General features: G+C 42.7%; 1 protein-coding gene across 2 annotated transcripts; it reads left to right on the top strand.

Annotated features, from left to right (window-relative positions):
* Positions 1 to 971: 971 nt before the first annotated feature.
* Positions 972 to 22,470, top strand: eea1 (early endosome antigen 1). Of its 2 annotated transcripts, XM_008411468.3 has the most exons (30): positions 972 to 1,134; positions 5,480 to 5,557; positions 5,641 to 5,753; positions 6,477 to 6,531; positions 6,619 to 6,684; positions 6,790 to 6,820; positions 6,907 to 7,011; positions 7,494 to 7,615; positions 7,725 to 7,880; positions 8,669 to 8,683; positions 8,936 to 9,052; positions 11,451 to 11,789; positions 12,065 to 12,214; positions 12,339 to 12,458; positions 13,027 to 13,230; positions 13,985 to 14,185; positions 14,288 to 14,401; positions 14,580 to 14,735; positions 14,807 to 14,946; positions 15,030 to 15,360; positions 15,450 to 15,551; positions 15,628 to 15,822; positions 15,908 to 16,090; positions 16,883 to 17,068; positions 17,145 to 17,276; positions 17,744 to 17,929; positions 18,013 to 18,251; positions 19,121 to 19,241; positions 19,328 to 19,426; positions 19,532 to 22,470. In XM_008411468.3, the coding sequence occupies exons 1-30, from the start codon at positions 1,111 to 1,113 to the stop codon at positions 19,652 to 19,654; spliced, it is 4,203 nt and encodes a 1,400-aa protein (XP_008409690.2). In that variant the 5' UTR covers positions 972 to 1,110; the 3' UTR covers positions 19,655 to 22,470. The 2 variants fall into 2 exon arrangements, with proteins under 2 accessions (XP_008409690.2, XP_081464192.1); XM_081608066.1 differs by lacking the exon at positions 8,669 to 8,683.
* Positions 22,471 to 23,097: the final 627 nt, after the last annotated feature.

Genomic DNA, 23,097 nt, shown 5'->3' with positions numbered 1-23,097 from the left:
CAACTGCACTCTAGGGGAACAGAGAGTTTTGGATTCAAATCCTGGAAAATCTGATCAACGTAAAAAAACAACAACAAACAAACAAAAGTAAAGCATACGTTTGAGAAAACCTTCAGGTGACATTAATTTTTATAGGAATTGCCAAACTGTGTGCCACTGGGGGTTTTGTTCAAAACACTTGCTTAATCTCATTTCTCCCACCACCCATTTTGAGGAAATTAAGCAACTACAATACACTTTTATTTTTAAAAGTGTAATTTTATTTTTAAAATTTGCCACACAACAGTTTTATTTTTGATACCCTTGAGCTACACGAATATATGTAATAAAGTCTCATAGATTTATTTTCCAATTTGTCACGGCCTTAATTGTTTGTGCTAAAAGTGAATTGTTTGTGCTAAAAGTGAAAATACCGTTATTGTAAGAGTTGTATTGTAGCTTGGGGTTGGCCTAATGTAAACCACTGCTGATCAGGAGCATTTAGATTCAAACATTATATCAACAGAACCATATTTTCATTAAAATGATCTGTTTCTTGTGTCTGAGCTCATATTTCATAATTGTGATGATGGGTTTAGCTGGTAGTGCGCCTCCCAAATGGAATAAATAGAATAAACATTTCTGCTTAGAGCCTCAAAAAACCTTGAGTTGCCCTGTTGTTACTATTAGCTGTATCTGTAATAAGAAGGAAACTAACCAGGACAGAAATTCTTTAAGCTTTTCTTAGAAGGAGCGCTTAATGTGTGTTGAACATTTATTGGCTCTTGTGTTAAAGTTTTTAAAAATGCGTAAGAGTCGAATATTTCTAGAGTATGTTGTATATGAAACATATACAACATACAGTATGTTGTATATGAAACATATACAACATACGATATGTTTGATAATTTATATTTACAGTTTTGTCAATGAACCAGAACATGACAGCTCTGTGTTGACAGTAATTATATGAGCAGCCACGGTGAAAGCAGCCGCTCAACCATCCCCTTCACGACCCGCCCATCCTCCGCTTCTCCCACAGCCTGGTCAGGTGTTCGCTTGTTTCCACACGTAAACTTTGCATTTTGGTAACTGATCAGCTTCTGTGTCGTGACAAACCCAATCGAAGACATGTTCAGACGGATACTTCAAATGGTAAGCCTTTGTGAGGTTAATCAATCGGGATCGCTTTTGTTTTGAGCATAGCGGCTCGTTTTCCCTGGAAGACGCAGGCCCATCTGTGTCTGGTTTCTTGACGGGTGCGCGTGTTTAGTTAAATGACGTACCGCTGATGGGCGGGGCTTGTGTGTGTTTGTGGTTCGTGGATTCCTTGCCCGGAGTGCTTCTCGGTCTCGTCACGTTGGGGTGGAAACATCAAGCGCTCCTTCCTTTTGGATGACACAGCTAGCCATTAGCGCATGCTAACTTGATGTAGTTGAATGATTGTACTGTTGACAGTAATGAAAATAGGTTCTCCGAACAAAATACAGACTCATCTAGCTCTATTACAGACAGTAGAAACCAGTAATATGAAAAAGCAACGGTTAATGTTGATACTAAGGCTTAGTTAGTGGTGGTTTAATTCATCAGATGCTAACGCTATCGTTAGCTACAGACGTTGAAGAAATGCTCTATGAGCATGTAAACAGGCGTTTTAGGTAACTAGGCTTATAAATGTATGCATGAACAAATTATATGGTTGGCAGTAGAGTAAGTTGTTGGACTAACGTACTAAATTGAGCTGATAAGCTTTCGCATTGGACCACATTAACCACAATGCATTGCTACCCGCATTGTGTACACTTGGAGCACATGACTCACCGACTTAAACTGTTCAGCAATAACTTTATAACCAGTGACAGGTAAAGCGAAAAGCAGAAAGTATCTTATAGTGACACCCGTTAGATTGATATATGAGGCATATGCAATATGAAGCTATATAATACTACAGGCAGTATTGTACTTAAACATTTTTCCATAAATATGGTTTTGATCTGTTCTCTCCGACACGGAAGTTATATTTCCTGATGGGTCTGGCATTGTTCTGCAGGAAAATAAAACCTCTCACTAAGCATACAAACCAGTTGGAGATTGTTTTAGTATTAGAACGTGTTCAAATAACACGTTATTTATCACAATGTAAACAAAAAAAAAACACATATGCTCTTTTTGTTTTTATTAAAACAAAGAATCAAACTTAATACTCCTGCTGCTAAAAAAGTAATAAATCATAAAGCTATACAGTAATATAAGTTTGACATTTGTATTTTATAGGTAGACTTAAGCTAAAACTTTGAGCAAACTCCAGCTGAATTTAGGTTTGCTTTTCAAGTAAGCCTGCAGAAAGTTTTATGTTTTTACCATTCTGGGTCTAATGGAGTAACACTGAGAATTTAACAAGTTTTAAACAGATTTTGCTCAAGTTCTGTTTAAAACAGGAGACAGCTGACCAGCAGTCTACAGGAACAGATTTTGTTCCTGGTTGTGTTAGCTGTATCTCTGCTTCAACACACCTGAGTCAAATAATGAGGTCGTTAGCAGGACTCTGTAGAACTTGACTGCACTTAGGAGGTGATTCTGCTGTTGGATTCAAGTGCGTTGGACCAGGGAGACATCTAGGAGCTGCAGGACACCAGCCCTCGAGGACCAGGATTGCCCACCCCTGCTTTAGACTGGTTTGTTGCCAAACCAGTCCCCTGCTGTAGACTGGTGACTGGTTTGTTCCTATCCACCACTCAGACAAATCTCAGGCTTGGTTTAAAAACCATAAACACAGGTTTAAAGTATACACCTGACCTTTAAATTCTCCAGATTACATTCCAGACCAGCTTAAATAGCACGCAAGTGGGATGTGATGTGATTAAGAAGTGAGTCCGGTCCATTGAGACCTAACAATGTAATTTCCTTGAATCAAGGCATCTGCTGCTGATGGCTGGGTGCCTCAGGTCATTTAGCGTTAAAGTACAGCTCTGTTTTAAAGAAGTAGGAAACTCGGCATTAGGTTGTATTTTTGAGGATGGTTGTTGCGTTCTCATCATTTAGAAAATAAATCTTCACTCCCTTGAAAAATTATTCATACCCATGTCATGTCACATGTGTTCATATGTAATTTTTTACTCCTCTTCAGCCCAAGTAACATCCTCTGAGTCTGCAACAAATGCTTCATTCAGCCAGAGAAAACTAGTTACTCCACCAGAAGTAATCTAACTGCAGTTTTGAAAGTCTTTTACAGCAACTCTAAACACACAACCATTGCTAAAGTTTAATGGTTTAGATCAAAGCACATCCTCTGAAAGAACGGCACAGTCAAAGGCCAGATCAAGGTCGAATTGAGAATCTGTGGCAAGACTAGAAACATTGTTGGTGATTCATAATGATCTAAATATGACTAACCTGTGTTTCCTGTTGTTTAGGATGCTGTTTGTTTTCTAAACCTCTGAGGCTTTTCACAGCACAGCTGGATTAATACTAAGATTAAATTACAGAAGGCACTAGTGGTGTTCTCTTAGTGAAATGTTATATATATATATATATATATATTTATTTATTCCCTCACTATTTCTAAACCAAACAGTTACCTTGAACTTTTTAACTGGAACCCAACATGTCAGAACAATAATGTCTGATCAGTCTGGCAATGTCAAGTCAATTTGTCAGGCGACTAAACGATACTGCAGTTTCATTACTGCCTCACGTCACTGCTTTCTGACCTTTGGTCACTACTTCCACCACCTATAAGTGATATTGCACCATGTTAAAAGGTTTAAGTTTGTATTAGGCTAAAAATGTTCATCAATAAATCCCAGAATCAAATTTCATTTTATGACATTGAATTAACAGTAGTAAAGCCTCAAATTTATAAGTAGTGTTTTTGATTTGCTGATGACAATGTTGTAAGGGTATAAACTTGTTGTTTGTTTGATCTGGATCAAAGGTTGTTCCATGACGCAAACCTTCAATCTGCCTTCAGACAAATCGTTTACCGCTTCTTCGGTCAGCTCCGAACAACGAGGCTTAAAGTGTACAATGTATATCACACAGACCTAATTCATTAATGTATTCATTTCCTCCCAAAAATCCTATTTTAGCACTGAAACTCGGATAGAAAATGACAATGGTCTCAAATGACCCTGATTAAAAATGCATAGTTTAATTGGAATATCTCTCACTTTTGGATTAAACTCAGTAGCATAACTTAGAATGCTTAATTTTCTTCCAAATGACCAGAAGAAATATAAATCTACTAACATGATAAAAATGTTGTCGTTTGTGGAGTTGGAAATGATCGTCTTCTTGCTGAATCCACAGTTTGTGGTTTGGACCCAAAATACTGCTGCTGCTCTTCTTTTGCAAACACTGCGAGCTGACAATGTGTGAGCAGAAATGCCGCATCGGAGAGCATTGTCCGTATTTACAGACCTCATTGTAAAAAATATCTAAAGCAGACCATTGTTGCACAATAGCATTAAAAAGAGAAAATCCCATTTAAAATATTTCTTGGATCCAACATTTTACTCAGTGAAATTCCTCAAAAATGAAAATAGAAATAAATTCAAAGCAGTAAGTCTTGCATGGGAGGGGTAGAGATGCCAGCTCCACTCTTATTGGTCTCTCTGGTAAAAATGTGTAAAAGCTTGAGATTTTTCAACTTTATTATCAAATCTCTCAACCTGTGAGGCGACCAAATAAGCTCAAGTCTCCGCCAAGCACTTCATCAAAGGTCCTTTTGCCTTTAAATCTCTTTAATTATGTTCTCTTGTGTTTCCCATTTTGGGATGACTGTGGGATGAAGGGAACAGTTGTCTTACAATCAAAAAGGGGGGAGTTTGAATCCAGCTGAGCTGCTACTTATAAAGAGACTTAACCTGGAGTTGCTGAGGGATCTGTGTATCTGTGTAAGACCACTTTGACGGGTCAGTATTAATAGAAAAAGCCTCTGACTCCATTTATCTAGCAGCATTCAATACATCTGTGTTACTTCAATGGGGTGTTCCCTTGTCTTTCCCATTTTTGAAGCAATTCGAAAGACAAATATCTTTCTGAGTCGCATCATATTTATACCCCTGAGATATGGATTACTAATTAAAAGTTCTCAGGAACTCAGTTCAGTGAGAGAAGGTAAAAAATTAACTATAAAAATGGCTGCTGTGAATTTATTATAAGTAAACTGCTAAAGGGTGGAGGGTGAACATTTTGGCACCAGTGATTTTGTTGAAAACAATATATATTTTAATTTGGGATGTATTTTCTCTGTAAGATTATGCTTCTCTGATTAAAAACAGAAAAATAACTATAGTCATTGCAGCAATAAAATACACAATGCACCCTACGGGAGATCTTTCCTGCCCACAACTACCACCATTTACAATAAAATTTAAATTATGTGGAGCTTTATATAGAGCCTACAGACACTGCAGCTCTTCTCTGTGTCAGTCAGGTGATTAAACAAGCAGCATTTATATTTATTCACTCCAGTCAAAGTGTGTGTTGTCGTCTGCAGACTCCTGGGAAGGGAGGCTCCCAGAATGCAGAGTCGGAGAAGCCCACAACTGACCTGAACCACGACCAGACGTCCGAGGTAACGGTTTCCTAACGTAACGCTGGATCTGAAACGCTCTGATATGACGTTTTTAGCGTGTGATGACGCGTTTCTTTCTCCAGGGCTTCATCTGTCCTCAGTGCATGAAGTCTCACAACTCTGCAGACGAACTCTTCAAACACTATGAGCTTTTCCACGACACTGGAGACCTCCCCGCTCATGTGGCTCCCACGCGGTGAGGCTAGTTTTAACATCTACAGGGACTTGCAAAAGTATTCATGTTTTCACTTTTGGTCCTTTTCAAAATATTTTTTATTTTGTTGGTATTTTATGTGATAGCTCAACACAAAGTAGTGTATAAGTATGAAATGTGGGGGGAAAAAAACGCAGGGTTTTTAAGAAAAGTATGGCATACTTTTATTTACTCTGGTACCCCTAAATTAAAGCCAGTGCAACCAGTTGTCTTAGCACGTAATTTAATTGGTAAATTGACTTAAGATGCATGTAATTTAATCTCTCTATATATGAGGGAAGCCATATACAGTACTGTGTGTAGTATTCAAACCCCTGGGACTATTTCAGATTGTCACATAGCAGCAGCTATAGTTTTTATTCAGTGATTTGACCAAAGATTTGACCATTTTTAAAAGAAAACTTTTAAAAATGTGTGGCAGTAAATGAACACTGCACATCACTCAGAAAGTCTCCACTGTGAAACGCAGCAGTGGCAGCATCATGCTGTGGGTAGCCAGCGCTACGCTGGAACGGTTTGAATCAAAGCTCAGTTTTCATTTGTCTCTCACATAAAATACATTCAAAGTTCGTGGAGGTTATGTGACAAAATGTGGAAAAGGTCAAGAGCTCTGAACGCTTTTGCATGACACTGTAAGGTCACGCCTCAGCAGCTGACCACACTGTGGCAGAACATTGTCCTGATCCGTCTCTTTCCTCCCTTCAGTGAAGACCTCACCATGCTGCGGCAGGAGGTTCAGGATCTCCACGCTTCTCTCAAGGTGAGGTTAAAGTTTCAAAGCTGTGAGTGTCGCAGAGCTGTGACATCTGCTGTAAGATCTACTTTTGTCCTCTTTTTTTTTTATCAGGAGGAGCGATGGTTCTCTGGAGAACTAAAGAAAGAACTGGACAAAGTTCAAGGACAACTGAAGCAAGTAAATCCTTTAAGATATTTAGCATAATACAGTAAAGCACTGGCCCTCTAAATACGCAACTGTGTGATCAGTAAAGATGCTTTCCTTTGTCTTTCTGCTCCACAGAACGATGGACCGATAGGTGCTGAGGACTCAGGTGGCCAAGCGTTGCGTTCAAAGAACACGTTGAGATGGAGTCTGCGGTCACTTGTCGCTAACATGCTGGGTGTTTTTCTTCCTCAGCCCTCGAAAGAAAGTTAGTGGAAGCAGAGACGGAGAAGTTCAACATTAAGCAGATGAAAGACCTGTTTGAGCAGAAGGCGGCGCAGCTGGCCACAGAGATAGTAGGTCAGTGTGGGACTGGGAGACTGTGAGGTCAGAGTCTAGGGGTCAGCTAACAAGCTGAAGTTCTGTTTTACTCAACCGCTGTCAACCTCAAAGCTGCCTTTGTGTCGTATCCACATTTTCTTGAAAGCTATGTGGACATTTTGCTGCTGCTTCTTTTTTTTTTTTTTTTTTTTTTTAAATCTCTTTATTGAGTTTTCTTGAACACACACAAAATACGACTCCCAGTCATACAAATAAATAAATTGAAACATTACCTAAAAAATAATAGTAATAAAATGTGTGGATGCAACCACTCATCTTGTTGAAATATTCTATGAAAGATTGCCGCATCACATTCGTCTCTTCTTTGTCTTTCATCTCCAGTTCTACCTTTTCTAGATGAATGTGTTTCATTGTATGCTCTAGACACATTTTCCGACTTTTTAAAAGTTTCGTTAAGGCATTTTAATTGTTTGATTTCTGGAAAACATCGAATCCGTCAGACCTGAAGTCTCGCTACGACGAGGAGAAAAGCCTGAGGGAGGCTGCCGATCAGAGGGTTTCCAGTTTGAGCGAACAGCTGCAGAGGGAGAAACAGGAGAATGAGACACTTCAAACAGAACTGGTAAACACACAAAACTCCTTCTTTCCAGCTTCTGCTTCCAGCCCAGCAGCTCCGATATTCCTCTCTGTCTGCCTCCCGAGTGACCCGGTGTCTCCTCTCTGCCCCCTAGCTGCAGCGGCCGGGAGTGGAGGACGTGGAGGTTCTGCAGAAGGAGCTGGTCCAGGTGCAGACGCTCATGGACCGGACGACCCGTGAGCGGGAGGAAGAGTCCGAGCGCCTCAAAAGCCACTACACAGAGCTGCAGGCTAACTACACTACCTCAGAGGTTTGGGCACTAAAACACCAACGCTCACTGAATCTTCACTTTTTCAGGGAGAGCTTCACATTTCAGGAAGAGCTGTGAAGATATTACATTGTATACCGCTGCCCTGCACATTTTACAGCTCTTAATTACCGCCTCGTGAATAATTCAGGGATTTTTTTTCTCCCCCAGCATTCTGGAGCAGAGGAATATTTATAGCTCCATCATTGAGCTTCAGGCTCTGAATCCTTTCTTTTCTCAACTATCAGTTCTATTTTTACCCAAGAAGCATATTCTGAATAGATTTTCTCTGTCATGATTAACATCACAGTCATGCCAATGGCTACATATTTAGCCTGTTTTTAGCAGCAAGCAGCGACTGTTGAGCACATTGAGCTGAGAACTGGCGAACAATACTTTTTACAATGTAAGATTACGGTAAATTATGTCCTGGTCCTATGATGAATTTACATACACTCATTGGCATCAATTTTAGGCTTTTATGAATGCATTCAAATGGCTAAATAACCAGTAATCTCAATGAGTTTTTAAAACAAAAGGATCTGAACGGTTTAATGTTTAATAAAGAGGAATTTGGGTTTCGTATTCATGAATCATTAAAAAGGCAAAAACAAATACACTAAACCCCTTTTGTGTCAAATACTCCCTTATTCCCATCAGTTTACAAACTTTGTCCTCCTGAAACTGAAGCTTGCCTTTGTTTTTTTTTCTGACTTACCTTCTGTCCTCGTGTCTCCTTCCCTTCCCTCCTTCCTGTGCCTCTCACTCACTGTATCCCTCCGATACACAAGATTCAAAAACTGGAGGTAAAACCAGTCGATTCAAGTCGGTCACCAATTTAATTTAACCTTTGGGAGTTTTCCTTTTTGAATGCAGATTTTTCTGTCCAAGCAGTGCGAAACTTCTTTTCAAGCATTTGTGTGTGTGTGTGTGTGCAACCATTTGCTTTTAATTGCTTTGCATTAAATTTTTTTTCCCATCCCTTCTTCGCTGTAGTTTATTGAATACACGCTTAAGGATTTTTGGCAAGACTCTAACACAGGTCTGCTGATGTGCAGATGACCATATCCCAACTAAAAGCCGAGCTGGAGAAGGGTCCGCAGGAAGCCGCTGTCTACACGCAACAAATCCACGAGCTGCAGGGGAATCTCAATAATTTGCAGCAACAATGTCAGGTAATATTTACACAGCAGCGGAAGGAAACATCCATTACAGCCACGTGATCCTGAACAAATAGCTGTGGCTGGAAAATGTGTGGGATTTTACTTTTCCACCAGTTACTCTCACAAGCTTTACCTGTGAGCCTCCCCTTCTGCAACTCAATGTTGCGATGCCGCCTTTAGCAACAGACGCTTTGATAGAGATTTTTGGTATTATCATTTTGTTGTTACTTTCAGGTTAAAGTGTTCTCTTGTTTAAACTGTATGTGTGAACTGACCTGGAAGTCACAGCTGCCTGTTATCTTCATGTGAAACAGTTTGACCGAGATTTGAACCGGGCTCAGATCAGGGGCCAGATGTTAAATTGGTTTACGACCTTTGCTTTGTTTAGGTAAAATGTTTTACGACCTTTGCTGTTTTTCCTCTGCTGTCTATCTTGCCTATCCTCCCTCTTTGAAGTTTGAGAATAAAAGACAAGCTGTATCCAAAGAGAAGCAGAACGCTCTGTGAACAGCTCTGAGAAGCAGTTGACAGAGTCTTCTCCTTTTGCTTGCAGAAGTTTAGTCATAAATTCATATACGTTGTCTGTGGTTCTTTTATGTAGGTTCTAGGAAAATACCTATCACGCTTGCTGACAAATATTAAGGTGAGCACTATTATCAAGCCAGCAGGGGGTGATAGTTGGTTTACCTCCTTGTCAGTCAGCGAGAAATTTAACCTCAGCCAGGTAATGTGACTGGTGCAACGGGAGGAGAAGAATGTGGCGCAGAGATTAAAGTGTCACTCATCGGGCTCAGATGTGGTCCCACGGCAGGCAGAGGAGGTGTTTGTTTACAGATAGCAGAGCGATTACAGTGGTGGACCCTCCAGTCTGATTCCCTGTTTCTTCTGACGGTACATTGGTTTATTAGTGGCCAGTTGAACAACCATCAGGAGGTTAATCAGTCTCTAAATCTAACATTGAGAAAAGGAGATGCACCAAAGTAGACTTTAAGAGATGAACTAAAGAAGAGGGTTTAAAAAAAAAAGAAAAGAAAAGCACAAGCGTCCGTTTGACTCGCTGGATTTCATCTGCTGAATCCGTGGGTCCTGTTGCAGTCTGAGGCTGGCCGCCCACGTTGTCGTCACCAGCATTTTGTACTCCGTGACTCTGTTATCGAGCTTGCTGCCAGAACCCGGGCCGTGAAAAGAGCTCTCCGTGCAGAGGCGACGTGCCGCACTTCAGTCCGGCCTCTTGACTGTTCCTTTCCTTTGCTCCTATCGCACAGGCCGTGGGAGTTCACGAGGCGCTACATCAAACTGCTTTAACTATACACGTTTTTTCTTTTGGCGTGTTTCTTGTTTGCATAAGTATATAAAAAAAATAGAATGGTGTATTTTTATAAATGTCCCCGTTTCATTCTTCCAAAAATATTCAAATCTGCCCTTCTCTGTTTAATGCCACAGTGTTATCTTGTTTAGGTGTTTGTTAGTTTGGAGGTTTTTGTTTTTTCATGTCGCTGTATGCGTTTGTGTGTAAAAATGTCAGACGTTGACAAATGGGTGATGTTATCTCAGAATGCTGAAGCAAGCAAAAACATCTCATTATCTCAGCATGTAGTGAGATACTGAAACTGTTCTCACTAAATCAAGCTCTTGTTATCCCGACAAATCAAACTCGGCATCCCATTATCTTTACATAAGATGATATTTAGATGGATAACTATATTCCCCCCAAAAGAGAAAACAAGCTCAGGGTCTCATTACTTTTCTGCAGTTGTTTGTTAAACTTATTTTGACAAGACGAGAGCTCATGGTTTTGTCAGTGTGATATAATAACAATTAACTGACTGTAGCAACAAGCTCATGGTCTTGTTTTCTTTATATAACAAGTTTGTGTACAAAAAAAAAATCAAGGTTGAGATTTAATAATGAGATAAGTGTGATGAAGTGAGCTCAAGGTCTCATTTCTCAGAGTATTTGAAGCTGTTTCCAGGACAACAGAGGCACCAAATTCCTTCATCCTAATGTGAAGCTATTATAAAACTCAACAAAACAAGCTTGAGATTTTGTCATCCCCTCATAAGGAGATGAATAGTCTGTATTAAGACAACATGATGAGAACAAGATGAATGAAATATTAGTTTCTGAGTTGCATTCTGACACTTTAGAATCTTTTAATGATTATAGAAACAATAACACAAAAAGATGCACAATAAATACCTTTTGTTCTTGCATGTCATAAACTGGCTGACTGTTGTATGAAATAGTTGAGATTTGTTGGAAAACAGGAAATGTGTAGGAATAAAAGACAAAGGTGTTGGGATCTACTGCGACATCATTCCTTTCAGGCCAACCACAAGAAACACAGTCTTATGTTTCTCCTCAGAAGGCTCATAACTACGTATTTCGTTTTTTTTTTTTTCTTCCCTAGAGTCTCTCTGAGAAACTCGTGCGTAAGGAGAAGGAGCTTCAAGAAGTGGAGGACACTCTGGGAGCCGAGAAAGCCGCCAAGAAGGGCGTCCAGGACAGCCTGAGGGAGCGGGACTCGGAGGTGCAGGAGCTCCAGGCTCGAGCCGCGGCGGCCGAAGCTTCCCTTCAGAAGGCCCAGGCCGAGCTGGCGGAGAGGGCCGAGGAGGCGGCCAAGCTGAGGAGCGAGGTAGCAGAGCTGGAGGTGAAACACGCAGAGCTGAAGGTGGAGAGGAAGCAGCTGGAGCATCAGAGGGAGGAAAAAGAAAGCCAAGGTGCCCAGCAGCAGACAGAGATCAGTCAGGTGAGATCAGCAGCGTGCAGAACAAAAGCTATGTGCAGGCAGATTAAAAAAAAACAGTCATTCAGATCAAAGCTCAGCTCACACAGCACTTATTAATCGTCATGTCCCATATGTTGAGACAGAGTCTCCTGTGTCGACTCAGACTGCATTATTATACAAGCTCAGCGTTTGAGTCGCAGTTATGCAGAACAAAAAGGTTCTGGAGGTGCTAGTATGTTCTCTCCATTTCTAATCTTTCTGTCTCGTGTTTTCACACTTCCTGGCGCACCATGCAGCTGCATGCCAAACTGCTGGAGGCCGAGCGGCAGGTAGGCGAGCTGCAGGGCCGTCTGAAGGAGCAGAGGCAGCTGTCTGGAGAGAAACTGAAGGACAGAGAGCAGCAAGCGGCCGACCTCCAGTTCAAACTCTCCCGAACTGAAGAGCAGGTGGGAATGTGAAACTTTCCCGCAAGGTTTATTCTTGTTAGTAGATCAGGGGAAGACAAGTTGGACTTAAAATGGCATATTTTTGGGAGAAAAATGAACAAACATTCACTGTGTTTTACTTCAGCTAAAGGAGAGCTCCAGTAAGAACTCGGACCTGCAGCACCAGCTGGAGAAAGCCAAGCAGCAGCACCAGGAGCTTCAGGCGCTGCAGCAAAACACCAACGGCAAACTGCGGGAGGCGCAGGTACTGCACAACAACACACTCATCTGAGACGAGAGAGAAGATTTTTATTCACAGTGCCAAAGTAATAACATCAGTTGCTCTTTTTCCCATTTTGTCACGATGTGAACACAGACGAAGGCTTTATTTGGGGTTTTATGGTCGACCAACATGCTGCGGTGCTTACTTTTAAAGTGGAAAGAAAATGATGCAATAACAGGAGTGGCATCCGTTTTGTTTTTAGCCCCTTTGATTTGAAACGGATAAAACAGCAACATGTAGAGCCTGACATTTTTACCCATTCTTCTTCGCATTTTATCCTGAGGTCAGTCTGACTGAAAATCTCTGGACATTTTTGAAAAATTGCCTTCAGGAGGCTTTCTGTCAAGTTGGATTTAGGTCTGGACTTTCATTAGGCCATTCTAATACATGAAACATGCATGATATCAGAGTTTAGCTCTTGCTCTGTGTTTCGTGTCGTCGCCCTGCGGGAAACTAAACCTGTGCCTCAGGTTCGACTCTCAAATCCCCCACAGCATGAGACTGCAGCAGCAGAACTAAATATAAAATGTTTCCTCGCGTCGTTCTGCAGAATGACTTGGAGCAGGTGCTGCGTCAGATCGGGGACAAAGACCAGAAGATCCAGAACCTGGAGGCTCTGCTTCAGAAGAGTAAAGACACTGTGAGCCAGCTGGAGGCAGAGAGAGAGGACCTGTGTGCCAAAATCCAGGCTGGGGAGGGAGAGACGGCGCTCCTCAACCAGCTGAAAGAGAAGAACCACGCACTGCATGAACAGGTGGAGGCCCGCACTCTCTGCACTCCTCTGTGGTCTTCGTCCTTTCCATGATTGTATCACGATGTTCTATACGTTTCTGTGCTCTTTTCATATTATATTATGTTAATGTCTGTAAGTCAAAATCTTTAATAGATTTTTTCTTCAAGGGCTGTAACTAACAATTATTTTAGTACCGTAATCGATTTATTCAATAAATTTTTCTGATGATTGATCGGATAGAAAATTGGTAAATTATGTCGATTTTTCTTTTAACCACTTCAAATAAAAAAAAAAAACAATTTTAAAATGCAACAACGCAGCAGTCCTTTAGTTTACACTTGATCATTTGCAGCAAACGATGCATCTGCAGCTAACAAAAAAAATTATTCTAACATCAGCATGTGAAAAGCTCAACCCATTCTGTTTGACTGAACATTGTTGGGCTGATCTGTTGATCATTTGTTTTTGGATTAACCAATAAAACGGTACTTAAGATATTTTTTTTCACACAATTTGAACCAGATGAAGCTTAAATTGCTTCTTGTGGAGTTCTGGGCACAACATATTTATTTATTTTTTTATGTTAAATGCAAAATGTATAAATTTTTTTGTACAGGTTTGGTTTTATTACTGCTCAGAGGGTATTCTTATCGCTAACTCCAGTTAACGATTAATCGATTATTAAGACAATTGACGATTACTTCAGTAATCTACTCATCACGATTAATCCGATTAATCGCTTCGGCCCTGATTCTTTCGTACGGGACTTTTAAAGGTTGCACAGTTGACGGACAAGCTGAAGAACCAGTCTGAGAGCAACAAGCAGGCCCAGGACAACCTTCACAAGCAGGTCCAGGAGCAGAAGACTCAGCTGCGTTCAGCCCAGGACCGAGCACAGACCCTGGAGACGTCCGTCACCGAGCTCACCGCCCAGCTCACTGACAGCAAGGAGAAAGTATCCCAGCTGGACGCTCAGGTGCGCCAGTCACTCGAACGCGGGTGATTTTTAACTCAAAACGTCAATCGGCGCGCTGTCCCGTTGGACTAACGAGTTTTTTATTGGTCCGTTTTCCTTTAGCTGAAGGCCAAAACAGAGTTGCTTCTGTCTGCAGAGGCGGCCAAGGCCGCGCAGAAGGCCAACCTGGAGAACAGCCTGGAGGCGTCTCAGCACGCTCTGCAGGACAAACAGCAGGCGGGTTTTTTCTTTGCGCTGACTATTTATTTATTTTTATTTCTATGCTAAAACCCAACTGCTTTACCCCTTTTTGTTTCCTGAAACGGTTACTTCTTGAGTTTTCTGCGGGGTCTCCTGTGTTTCCACTCTGGATTTCCGCATAACCGCCTTCTAATGTCCTTGATGTGTCGTGCAGGAGCTGAGCGAAGCACAGAAGAGGCTGGAGGATCAGGCCCAGAGGCTCAGAGACAGACAGGAGCAGAGTGCCCAGCTGGAGAGCAGCCTGAAGGAATGTAAAGACAAACTGCTGGCGTCAGAGCAGCGGGTGGAGCAGCTGGAAGGGCTCAGCAAGGTTCGTGTTAGAAACACGATCGCAACCATTGGCGGCGTGCTCTTTAAAAACCAACACTTTGATTCGAACAGAAACTGGAGTCTCAGGCGGCGGAGGTACAGACCGCGAGAGATCAGCTGCAGGTGGAGGTGCAGAAACTGCAGAAGGAAAGTTCAGAGGTGAAACGGAAAGCAAAGGAGCTGCAGCGCTCCCTGGAAACGGAAAAGGAAGGGTGAGCTCAAAAGAAACACATTAAATCTTCACACCTGAACGTTTGGCTTCTTTAACATCTCTGATGTGTTTTTCTACACTTAGAACGAAGAGTCTGCATGAGGAGCTGCAGAAAAAGGCTGCGGCTGCGAGTGGCGTGCAGCAGCAGCTGGAGTGCTGTGAGCAGGAAATGGCGGCTCTGAAGGTGAACCTGGACAAGGTGACCCAGGAGGGACAGAGTCAGCAAGCGGAGCTGAGCAAGAAGGCTCAGAGTCTGGCTGCGGAGCTGCAGAAGGCCCAGCAGGAGAAGGAGGCGCAGAGGAAGGAGCTCGGAGCGACTCAGGAGAGCCTGCAGAAGGCCAACAAGGCTCTGAAGGAGAGTCAGAATCAGCTGGAGGCCGACAGGAAGAACCATAAATCAGCCATGGAGGACAAGGTGGGTTCGACCTTCAACCTGGATCAAATAAATAGCCACTCGTGTAAAACAATCAGGAACTGAAAGCAGTGTTCTGCTCCAATCTTCAGGACAAGTCTATCGAAAAGACAAGAAAGGAGCTTTTGAAAACTAACGAGGCCATCACTAAGAAAATGAACGAATCGAAGGAGCAGCTGGAGCAAACGAGAGAGGTAACGCTCTGAAAAAGCAGTCAGTCGAGCTTCACCTTTTCAGGTTTTACTCATAAGGTGATTCCTCAAATGTCAGGCAGAGAAAACGTTGAAGGCGCAGCTCACATCGTTTGAGCAGCAGCACTTAAAGACTCAGGGGACGCTGAAGGCAAAGGAGGAAGAGTTGAAGAAGTTGCAGGACCAGCTGAAGACAGTTCGGGGGTCCATGGAGGAGGAGGCGAAGAGGCTGAGCGGCCAAGTGGCTGAGCTGCAGGAAGCGGCTGTCAAGAAGGTGAGGATCTTCTGTAATTTTGAGCAGCTTTGGAACGACGCACAGGGAGGATCCGAGCATACGTTTGTTTGATTCTCCTCTCCAGGCTGAGGAGGAGAGGAAACTGGCGGCTCGGATGTCTGAGCTCGGCCAGGACCTGACCGCTGAGAGGAGCCGGGCGGCTGAGCTGCAGCAGTCCCTGCAGCAAAGCCAGGAAAACTTCTCAAAGCTTCAGTCCGACTTTTACGGCAAAGACTCTGAGGTTTCCTCTCTGCGTCAAGACCTAAAGGTGCAAAACTCACCAGATGCAAACCAGGTTCACGGTGCCCAGCAGAAAAAGGACCCCTTTTAACATTTTCAGCCATTTTCGGTGTATTTCAGAGGAATTTTATATGTTGATTTCAAATGTTGTACTTTAATTTGGTTCTCAACTACTTCTAATAACAGCCCATGCACTTAAAAAAAAATCACCCAGCTGTTTTTTTTTTGGCATCAAGTTTAATGTTTGTTTTCAAAAACCTCCCAATTGCTGAGTCGCATTCGATGGGCACTCTGCCATTACCTAGCCAAGCCGAGCCCTGTTACCTAGCAACACAAGCTCCAGCAAATTTGGTCAGCTGGTTTTTCCACCATACAATGGCGCTGTATAATGGCTGCTGGAAAACCCAAGTGTTTTGTTGACTTGCCATCCAGAAACCATTTCCTGCATTTGTGTTGGTAGTGCAAGAGGCTCCACTTCTGCTTTTCAAACATGTACGGTTGTATAAATGCACATCTGTTTGCAGCCCTTTTTACGTGCCAGTATAAACGTTAAGTTGGGGGCGTAGCCAACTGCAGCTTATTTGGATTTAAAGTGACAGGAGGCCCTAAAACTGGGTTCTGAAAGGAGCTCAAGACATGCAGAACTGAGCAGATTCTGCTAAGAATGATTTTGTGATTAGATTTATCCTAACCTATTCAAGAAAGCACGATAGGTTGTCTTTAAAAAGAAAAATACATTTAAGCTCCTCATTTTGATGTGACAAAGTGTGAATACTTCTCTGAGGTCTTGCACAAGCTGAGAGATGTTCTGTGTCTCCAGAGCTCGGAGGAGAAGCTGAGCGTGGCTCAGGAGGAGCTGGCCGCCAATCGGACGCATCAGTCGGCTTTAGAGGCTCAGATTCAGGAGCTGAATGCGGCCCGGTCCGCACTGGAGCAAGAACTCTCCAAACGGCACCAGACGCTCCAGCAGCAGGAACAAGCCCTGAAGGAGCTGCAAAAGCAAGAGGTCGGTGGAAGGGTTTGAACAGCAATGCTCACGATTGTGTTGTCGTAATTTGCTAAGCGTGTGAGAACTGACGCAGGGTCAAGTTAAGGAGGAACTGCAGAAGGAGAGAAGCAAGGCGGAGGAGCTGAACAAAGCCAAGAGCGTGCTGGAGAAGAGCAGCAGCAAATTGACCTCTGACCTGAAGACGCTGGCGGAGAAAAGTGAGAAGGTGGGTCAGCTCTTCACGACCTCAGCGACGTTTTAAACTCATCATCAGTTCAACTCTGCAGCCAGTGGGTTCAACTGGGTCTGGATTTCTTGTTTGTGTGTTTTTTTTAACAGTACATTTTTTGTGTACTGTTTACACTTTTTGTGTTTCCACGCAGAGTGATGTCAGCCCACCCAGGCTGCCATTTTGCTTGACAAGCTGATTGATTATTGAAATCAAAGTCACTTCTTAAAAATATTTTTGGTCATTTGTAATGTGTTTTTTTTTTTTTTTTTTTTTTAGAAAATAAAGTGGAAAAAAAACGATTAAAATCAGATACGTTGTGAAAAAAAAAATTACTAGTGGAAAGCTATTTGAGTATTGACAAGAGAAACACTTTATAAATTCAGTCCATTTACTATTTATTGTCATAAACACATGGTGATCCTTTGTTGAAAGCACCTGAACCTTTAACAATTCCTCCTTAGGAACTAAGAGAGTTGCAGGAAGCCAAGCAGCTGCTGATCCAGCAGAAACTGGAGCTGCAGGGTCAAGTGGAGGCGGCGCAGGGGGCGCTCAAGGAGGAGCAGAAGGAGCACCAGGTCACCAAGGACAACAGGAGCGAGCGAGAGGAGCAGCTCCTCGCCCAGACAAAGGAAGTCCAGGACCAACTCGTAAGTCCCCCTCCACGTGAACGCCGCTAACCCCCCGCCGCCTCTTCTTCTAGCGATCCATTTCCTCTGCTCTCCTTCTGCAGGCGGCGGAGAGGAGAGCCAGAGAGGAGCAGGTGAAGCGCGGGGAGGAGGCTGAAGCTAAGCTGAGCGTGCAGGTCACGGCCCTGAATGAAAACGTGGCCACGCTGAAGAGGGAGTGGCAGAGCAGCCAGCGGAGAGTCGGCGAGCTGGAGAAGCAGACGGACGAGCTGAGAGGGGAGATCGCTGTGCTGGAGGCCACTGTCCAGAACAACCAGGACGAGCGGCGGGCTCTTCTAGAGAGGTCAGTGGAGAATGTTTTAGTCGGGGCACACACAGAGAGGAAGTTTTCAGTTTTATCTACGTGTGCCCTGTCACAGATATAAAAATGGTGAAGTGTTTCACACAGGCTGCTTTTTAAATGAGTCCAGAAGACGAGGTGGGAACAGCAGAATCGTTCCACTGTCTGGAAAGAACGATTCCCTCCTGTCTTAAATCCTCTCCTTTATTCCATCCCTCTGTTCTTCGTCCTTGTCTTCACTCTGTCCTCCTTTTTTTATCACTGCTCTGTCCATCCTACTCTTAGTTCATCTGCCCTTTCTTTCTTTTTCCTCCCTCACTCCCTTCCTTTGTTGAGTCCTTCTTTTCTTTGTTCCCTTGACTTTCTTTCCTTCCTTCTTCTTCCCTCCGCGTGTCCTACCTTGCTGTCTTTTCGTCTCGTTGTCTCCTTCCTTTTTTGTGTCTACCTTCACTTGCATTCCTGTGTCCTACCTTTCCTCCATTGTTTCTCTCTTTTCTTTCCCTTCTTTTGTCCAACATTTACAAGTTTGAAGGACGATCATAATTGGGACAAAATGACAAAAAGTGCAGGGTATAAACAAGAGAAAATATTAGCCCTAATTTTCTTATTTTTACTCTTGGAAAAAGAAAGTTGTTTCAGTCAGACGTTGAGGATACAAACATGAGAGACGATCTGACTTTTGGTAAACGGCTCTGCAGAGACAACTAGTTCCACAGCACAGTCGGGTTTAAAGTCTTCATAAAAAGTGGATTTAAATCTGTCCTACTCAGGTTCCTCAGAAAATGAGGAGAAATCAAAGAAACAAAAAAAAAACTCTCATCCCTCCAAGTAGCATATATGCCTATTAGCGATCTGCGCCGTTTGCTCTGCAGGTGCGTCGCGGGTGAAGGCGAGATCGAGAAGCTCCAGGCCAAAGTGGTGGAGCTCCGGAGGAAGCTGGACGACACCACGGCGGCCATGCAGGAGCTCGGCAGAGAGAACCAGTCGCTCCAGGTGAGCCGGCCACGCTGCGCTTGCAGCTCACAGGCGGGTTGATGGCGTTGCTCCCTGAGTGTGACTGCTGCTGTCGACGCCCGCAGATCAAACAGTCGCAGAGTCTGACCAGAAAGTGGGCGGAGGACCACGAAGTCCAGAACTGCATGGCCTGTGGGAAGGGCTTCACCGTCACGGTCAGGAAGGTGAGAACCCCTCGATGTTCCCAGCGAGAGACGCGTTCTGCTTCCCGTTTGTCTTTACTGAGTGCCCGTCGTTTACCCCCCCTCCCTCCTTCTCTGCATCCGCAGCACCACTGTCGACACTGCGGCAACATCTTCTGCGGCGAGTGCTCAGCGAGGAGCGCCCTCACGCCGTCCTCCAAGAAGCCCGTTCGGGTTTGCGAGACATGCTTTGAGGAGCTCCAGGGCTGATCCCCGGTGTTCTCCTGCCCTTCAACTCCCTCCCTTTAACCCTTTATATTCCAGCGGGCAGAAGAAGGCTCGTCCTTTGTCATTTTTAATGTGCACTAATGAGAGACCGCCCCAGCGCAAAAAAAAAAAAAAACACTCCCATTTGCATAGGCCGTCTGGCCGCGGCGCGGAGGAGACGCGGCGGAGATGCAGTGGGATCAGCTGGGACCGTCCGTATCTGTTTTTGTGCCTTTTGCTCCTCCTGTGGACTGCCAGAGAGCGGAGGCGGGGTGGATCCTCGCTCACCTCTTTTAAGTTCGTATTCAGGCCTCCGTCGGTGTTCAGCATCGTCAGCAGCTGTGAGGTGGCTGCTTTGATCTTTGCTCGTGTCTGTTAGCGTCACGCTGCACCGGAGCGCGAACCGATTCAGCTCAGTGCAGCTCTGCCATACAAAGATAAATGCAAGTAACTTATTAATTGCTTGTAATTATATAAGTCTATTATAGAACTCTTGAATTCATGCATTTTGAGGTAAGAAAGAACTACCTATAAAAGTATCATTTAAACAAAAAAAAATAAAAATCAATTCCTGTTAACCAAAAATAAATTTAGGTTCTGAAAACTGCAGAAAAAGTTGGACTGGTCTGTCTTTTCTAGGCCAATAACTATCTCCCACTTCTCATAGTGACATTTTTTCCCCGTAAGGACAAACGATAATAGAAGAAAAGTATCCTGCAAATACTTTGGTATCAGTAGAGGCAATTAATGCTATGGAAAGTGAAGAAATTCCAAAAATGATGGCGCAGTGCAAATGTCCCAAACTTATGTTTGGTGCAGAAAAGCACATTGATGCGTTTATTGACCAAAAATAGTGTTAGTTTTTAGTAGAATAAGAGCTTTCTGTTTTCTGGTTTCACCTGCAGATCACAACTGTCTCATTTAAAAAATTACAGCAATTAAATTGTTACCTTAAAGTCATAAAGCTACATCTGAATTATTATAATTTCCTCAGTGTTTTCACTTAACTAAAAATCAGTTTTGGGTTCTAAAAAATGCATGTATTTTCAGTTTATTCTATTAACTACAGTTTTGATCTATTCCATTTTTTATTTTGTTTCTGAAGATTATAACGCATAAAAACTGAAAATGTTCTGGATTTCCTTACAGCCGGTGCAGGTGATAATCATTTTGTTGATGCACTTATGAACTGAAAACGGAGAGTTATTAATTTTGGCGAATTCAAAGGACAAAAAAAAAATCTGATTTCTTTGTGTTTGACTTTCTATGTTGGGAAAATTGGCTGATACTCTTCCCTGGCCAACAGATTGGTGCATCTCTGCTTAGATGGTAAAAGCAGAAATAACTAAACATGTCTTGGTGTCAGCTGAAGTATTTATTTTCTATATGTACATTTTATTAAATACTCAAATTAGGCATTTTTTATTGTCAAAGATTTACAGTGTTTATCTTTTTCATGATTTCTTCAAAGATCAGACATCTTGTCCAGAACCTGTCATGTCAGTTACTTCCTGTTCTCTTTGTATGGCAGCATGTTTCCTAATCTGCAGAAATGTATGTATTGAGTCCATTTCATGACCAAAGAATGTCTGCAGCAGAGTTTGTAATGTGTCAGTATTTGCCTGAAAGCGTTTGAGTTGTGACATTTTTATCGTGAGTCTTTTTGTTGCTTTGTCACTTGATTGCGTGTGTGTGTTTAAAATCTTCAGGTTGTGGTGATGCAGTAACTGAAGGTGCCTCCATGTTTTAATTTGGTCTTTTCTGCAGTCCAACAGCACTGATTGTGTTTGAGTGTGTGCGCTCTGCTTTGAAGCAATAACTGTAGTGGTATGTGTGTGTGTGTGTGTGTGTTTTCACGGTCATGCCTGCTGCATGAATCCTGGCTGCTCAGAAGCTCGGCATCTCTGACTCGAGGTTCAGGAACTGCTGCCTTCAGGTACAGCAGTTACCGTCGGTTCTCTGTCCAGCTGAGAACACTGTAAAGCTAAATTCCTGCTATTTTAATTTATAATTGCTTGCGGGTTCTGATGGGATCTATTGTACTTGTTGGTTTTCTTTTTTTGACTGGAGCAAGTGGAAACACTGTAAAACAGATTATGCACAGTATTCTGCAGCAGTATTCTTGTCTCAGATTTACCAAATTAGCTCTGTTTGCTTGAATGATCATCAGACGCGAATGTCCATTTCACCTTCTGAAAAATCTTTTTTTTTAATTTTTATTTTATGTTAAATTGGTTTCATGCCTACTTCAGTTCGACTGAGAAAAAGCACTATTTCTAGACGGTGGACGTCACAAACGTATCACTACTTGCATCCGATTCAGGATCTACGACTGGTGAGAGGTTTTGCACCTCACCCTACTCCGGGCCCGTCTTTGCGAGGCTGCAAACATAGGACAACCAACTTTATACAGGCTTCAGCATTTCCTGCTTGTTATTTACTAATGCCGTCATCTTTGTAAATGTTCGTAATGAGAGAGGTAAATTGCTTCCGTGTGGCCGTAGAGATGTGCAGTGAAACAGTGTTTGGATTCATCAGTGTCTCACTCATTTTTTCAAAGCGATACCACAGACTTGCTTCAGACAGACTGTCGGTTGTCGTGCATGACGGCTTTACTTTTCAGTTTGGTGGACGTACCTGGTGGTTGCTAAGGTGTGCCTGAGGCCAGGTTCCTCTGCTGCTTGCCGAGATCTTGTAGTCTGGGCGGCTTCGTTTGACCTGCATGGAGGGATGAGGTGGTGTACTGTGTTCACATGGGCCATGTTGATTTTTCATTGTCATGACAAGTGTAAATAAAAAACCTGCAGTATGTTTCTAAAGGTCTGCGACGTGCGTTTTTATTTAGGTTCTTGTCGGAAAATTGTCCACTTGTCTATTTTAGGTGTGTCCAGGAAATGACAGTGAGCTGCTCATTGTCCACAGCATGATGCTGCCACCGCCATGTTTTTACAGTGGGGATGCTGTATTTTCCTGCATGTTTCCCGTCAGTCAAGTTCTGCTCAACACTTTGTCTCCTTCGGATTTTTCTTTCATGAACTGATTCATGTACTTTGGATTCCTAAAATCTGTCCAAATGTTTTCACCCGAGCTGATAATTTCTGCAACTCCTCCAAAGTCAACATCAGCCTCTTAATTATTGAAAGGGTTAAACGGTATTCACTGATCTTCAAATCCTTAAATATTTTGTAACCTAACCCTGCAATCATTGATATTCAAATGTTTTTGTTTTGCTTGCGAACATTTTAATTGATTTGGAAAAATGTCAACTGTTTTCTTTCATCATAGCCTGAACATGTATTTATGCTTCTATATCAAACTTTCATAAATTTAGTATTTGAATTTTTATTTTAAAAAGCTTCCCTTGAGTCAAATCTTAAGAAAAAACATGTAGGGAAATACAATCTGAAAATCCTCCAGCAGAAGTGAGAAAAAAAAAATTAACCAAA

This window comes from Poecilia reticulata, chromosome 6 (assembly GCF_904066995.2).
Source record: "Poecilia reticulata chromosome 6, P_reticulata-male-v2, whole genome shotgun sequence".
Taxonomy (NCBI): Eukaryota; Metazoa; Chordata; class Actinopteri; order Cyprinodontiformes; family Poeciliidae; genus Poecilia; species Poecilia reticulata.
This window is presented reverse-complemented; position numbering and strand designations above follow the sequence as displayed.

What these genes read in the sequence shown, in the direction of transcription:
- eea1 (XM_008411468.3), top strand. Translation starts at nt 1,111, where the DNA reads ATGTTCAGACGGATACTTCAAATG. An exon ending in GCTGGCCACAGAGATAGTAG is followed by an intron (nt 7,012 to 7,493) that starts GTCAGTGTGGGA and finishes CGAATCCGTCAG; the next exon opens with ACCTGAAGTCTCGCTACGAC. An exon ending in AGACACTTCAAACAGAACTG is followed by an intron (nt 7,616 to 7,724) that starts GTAAACACACAA and finishes TCTGCCCCCTAG; the next exon opens with CTGCAGCGGCCGGGAGTGGA.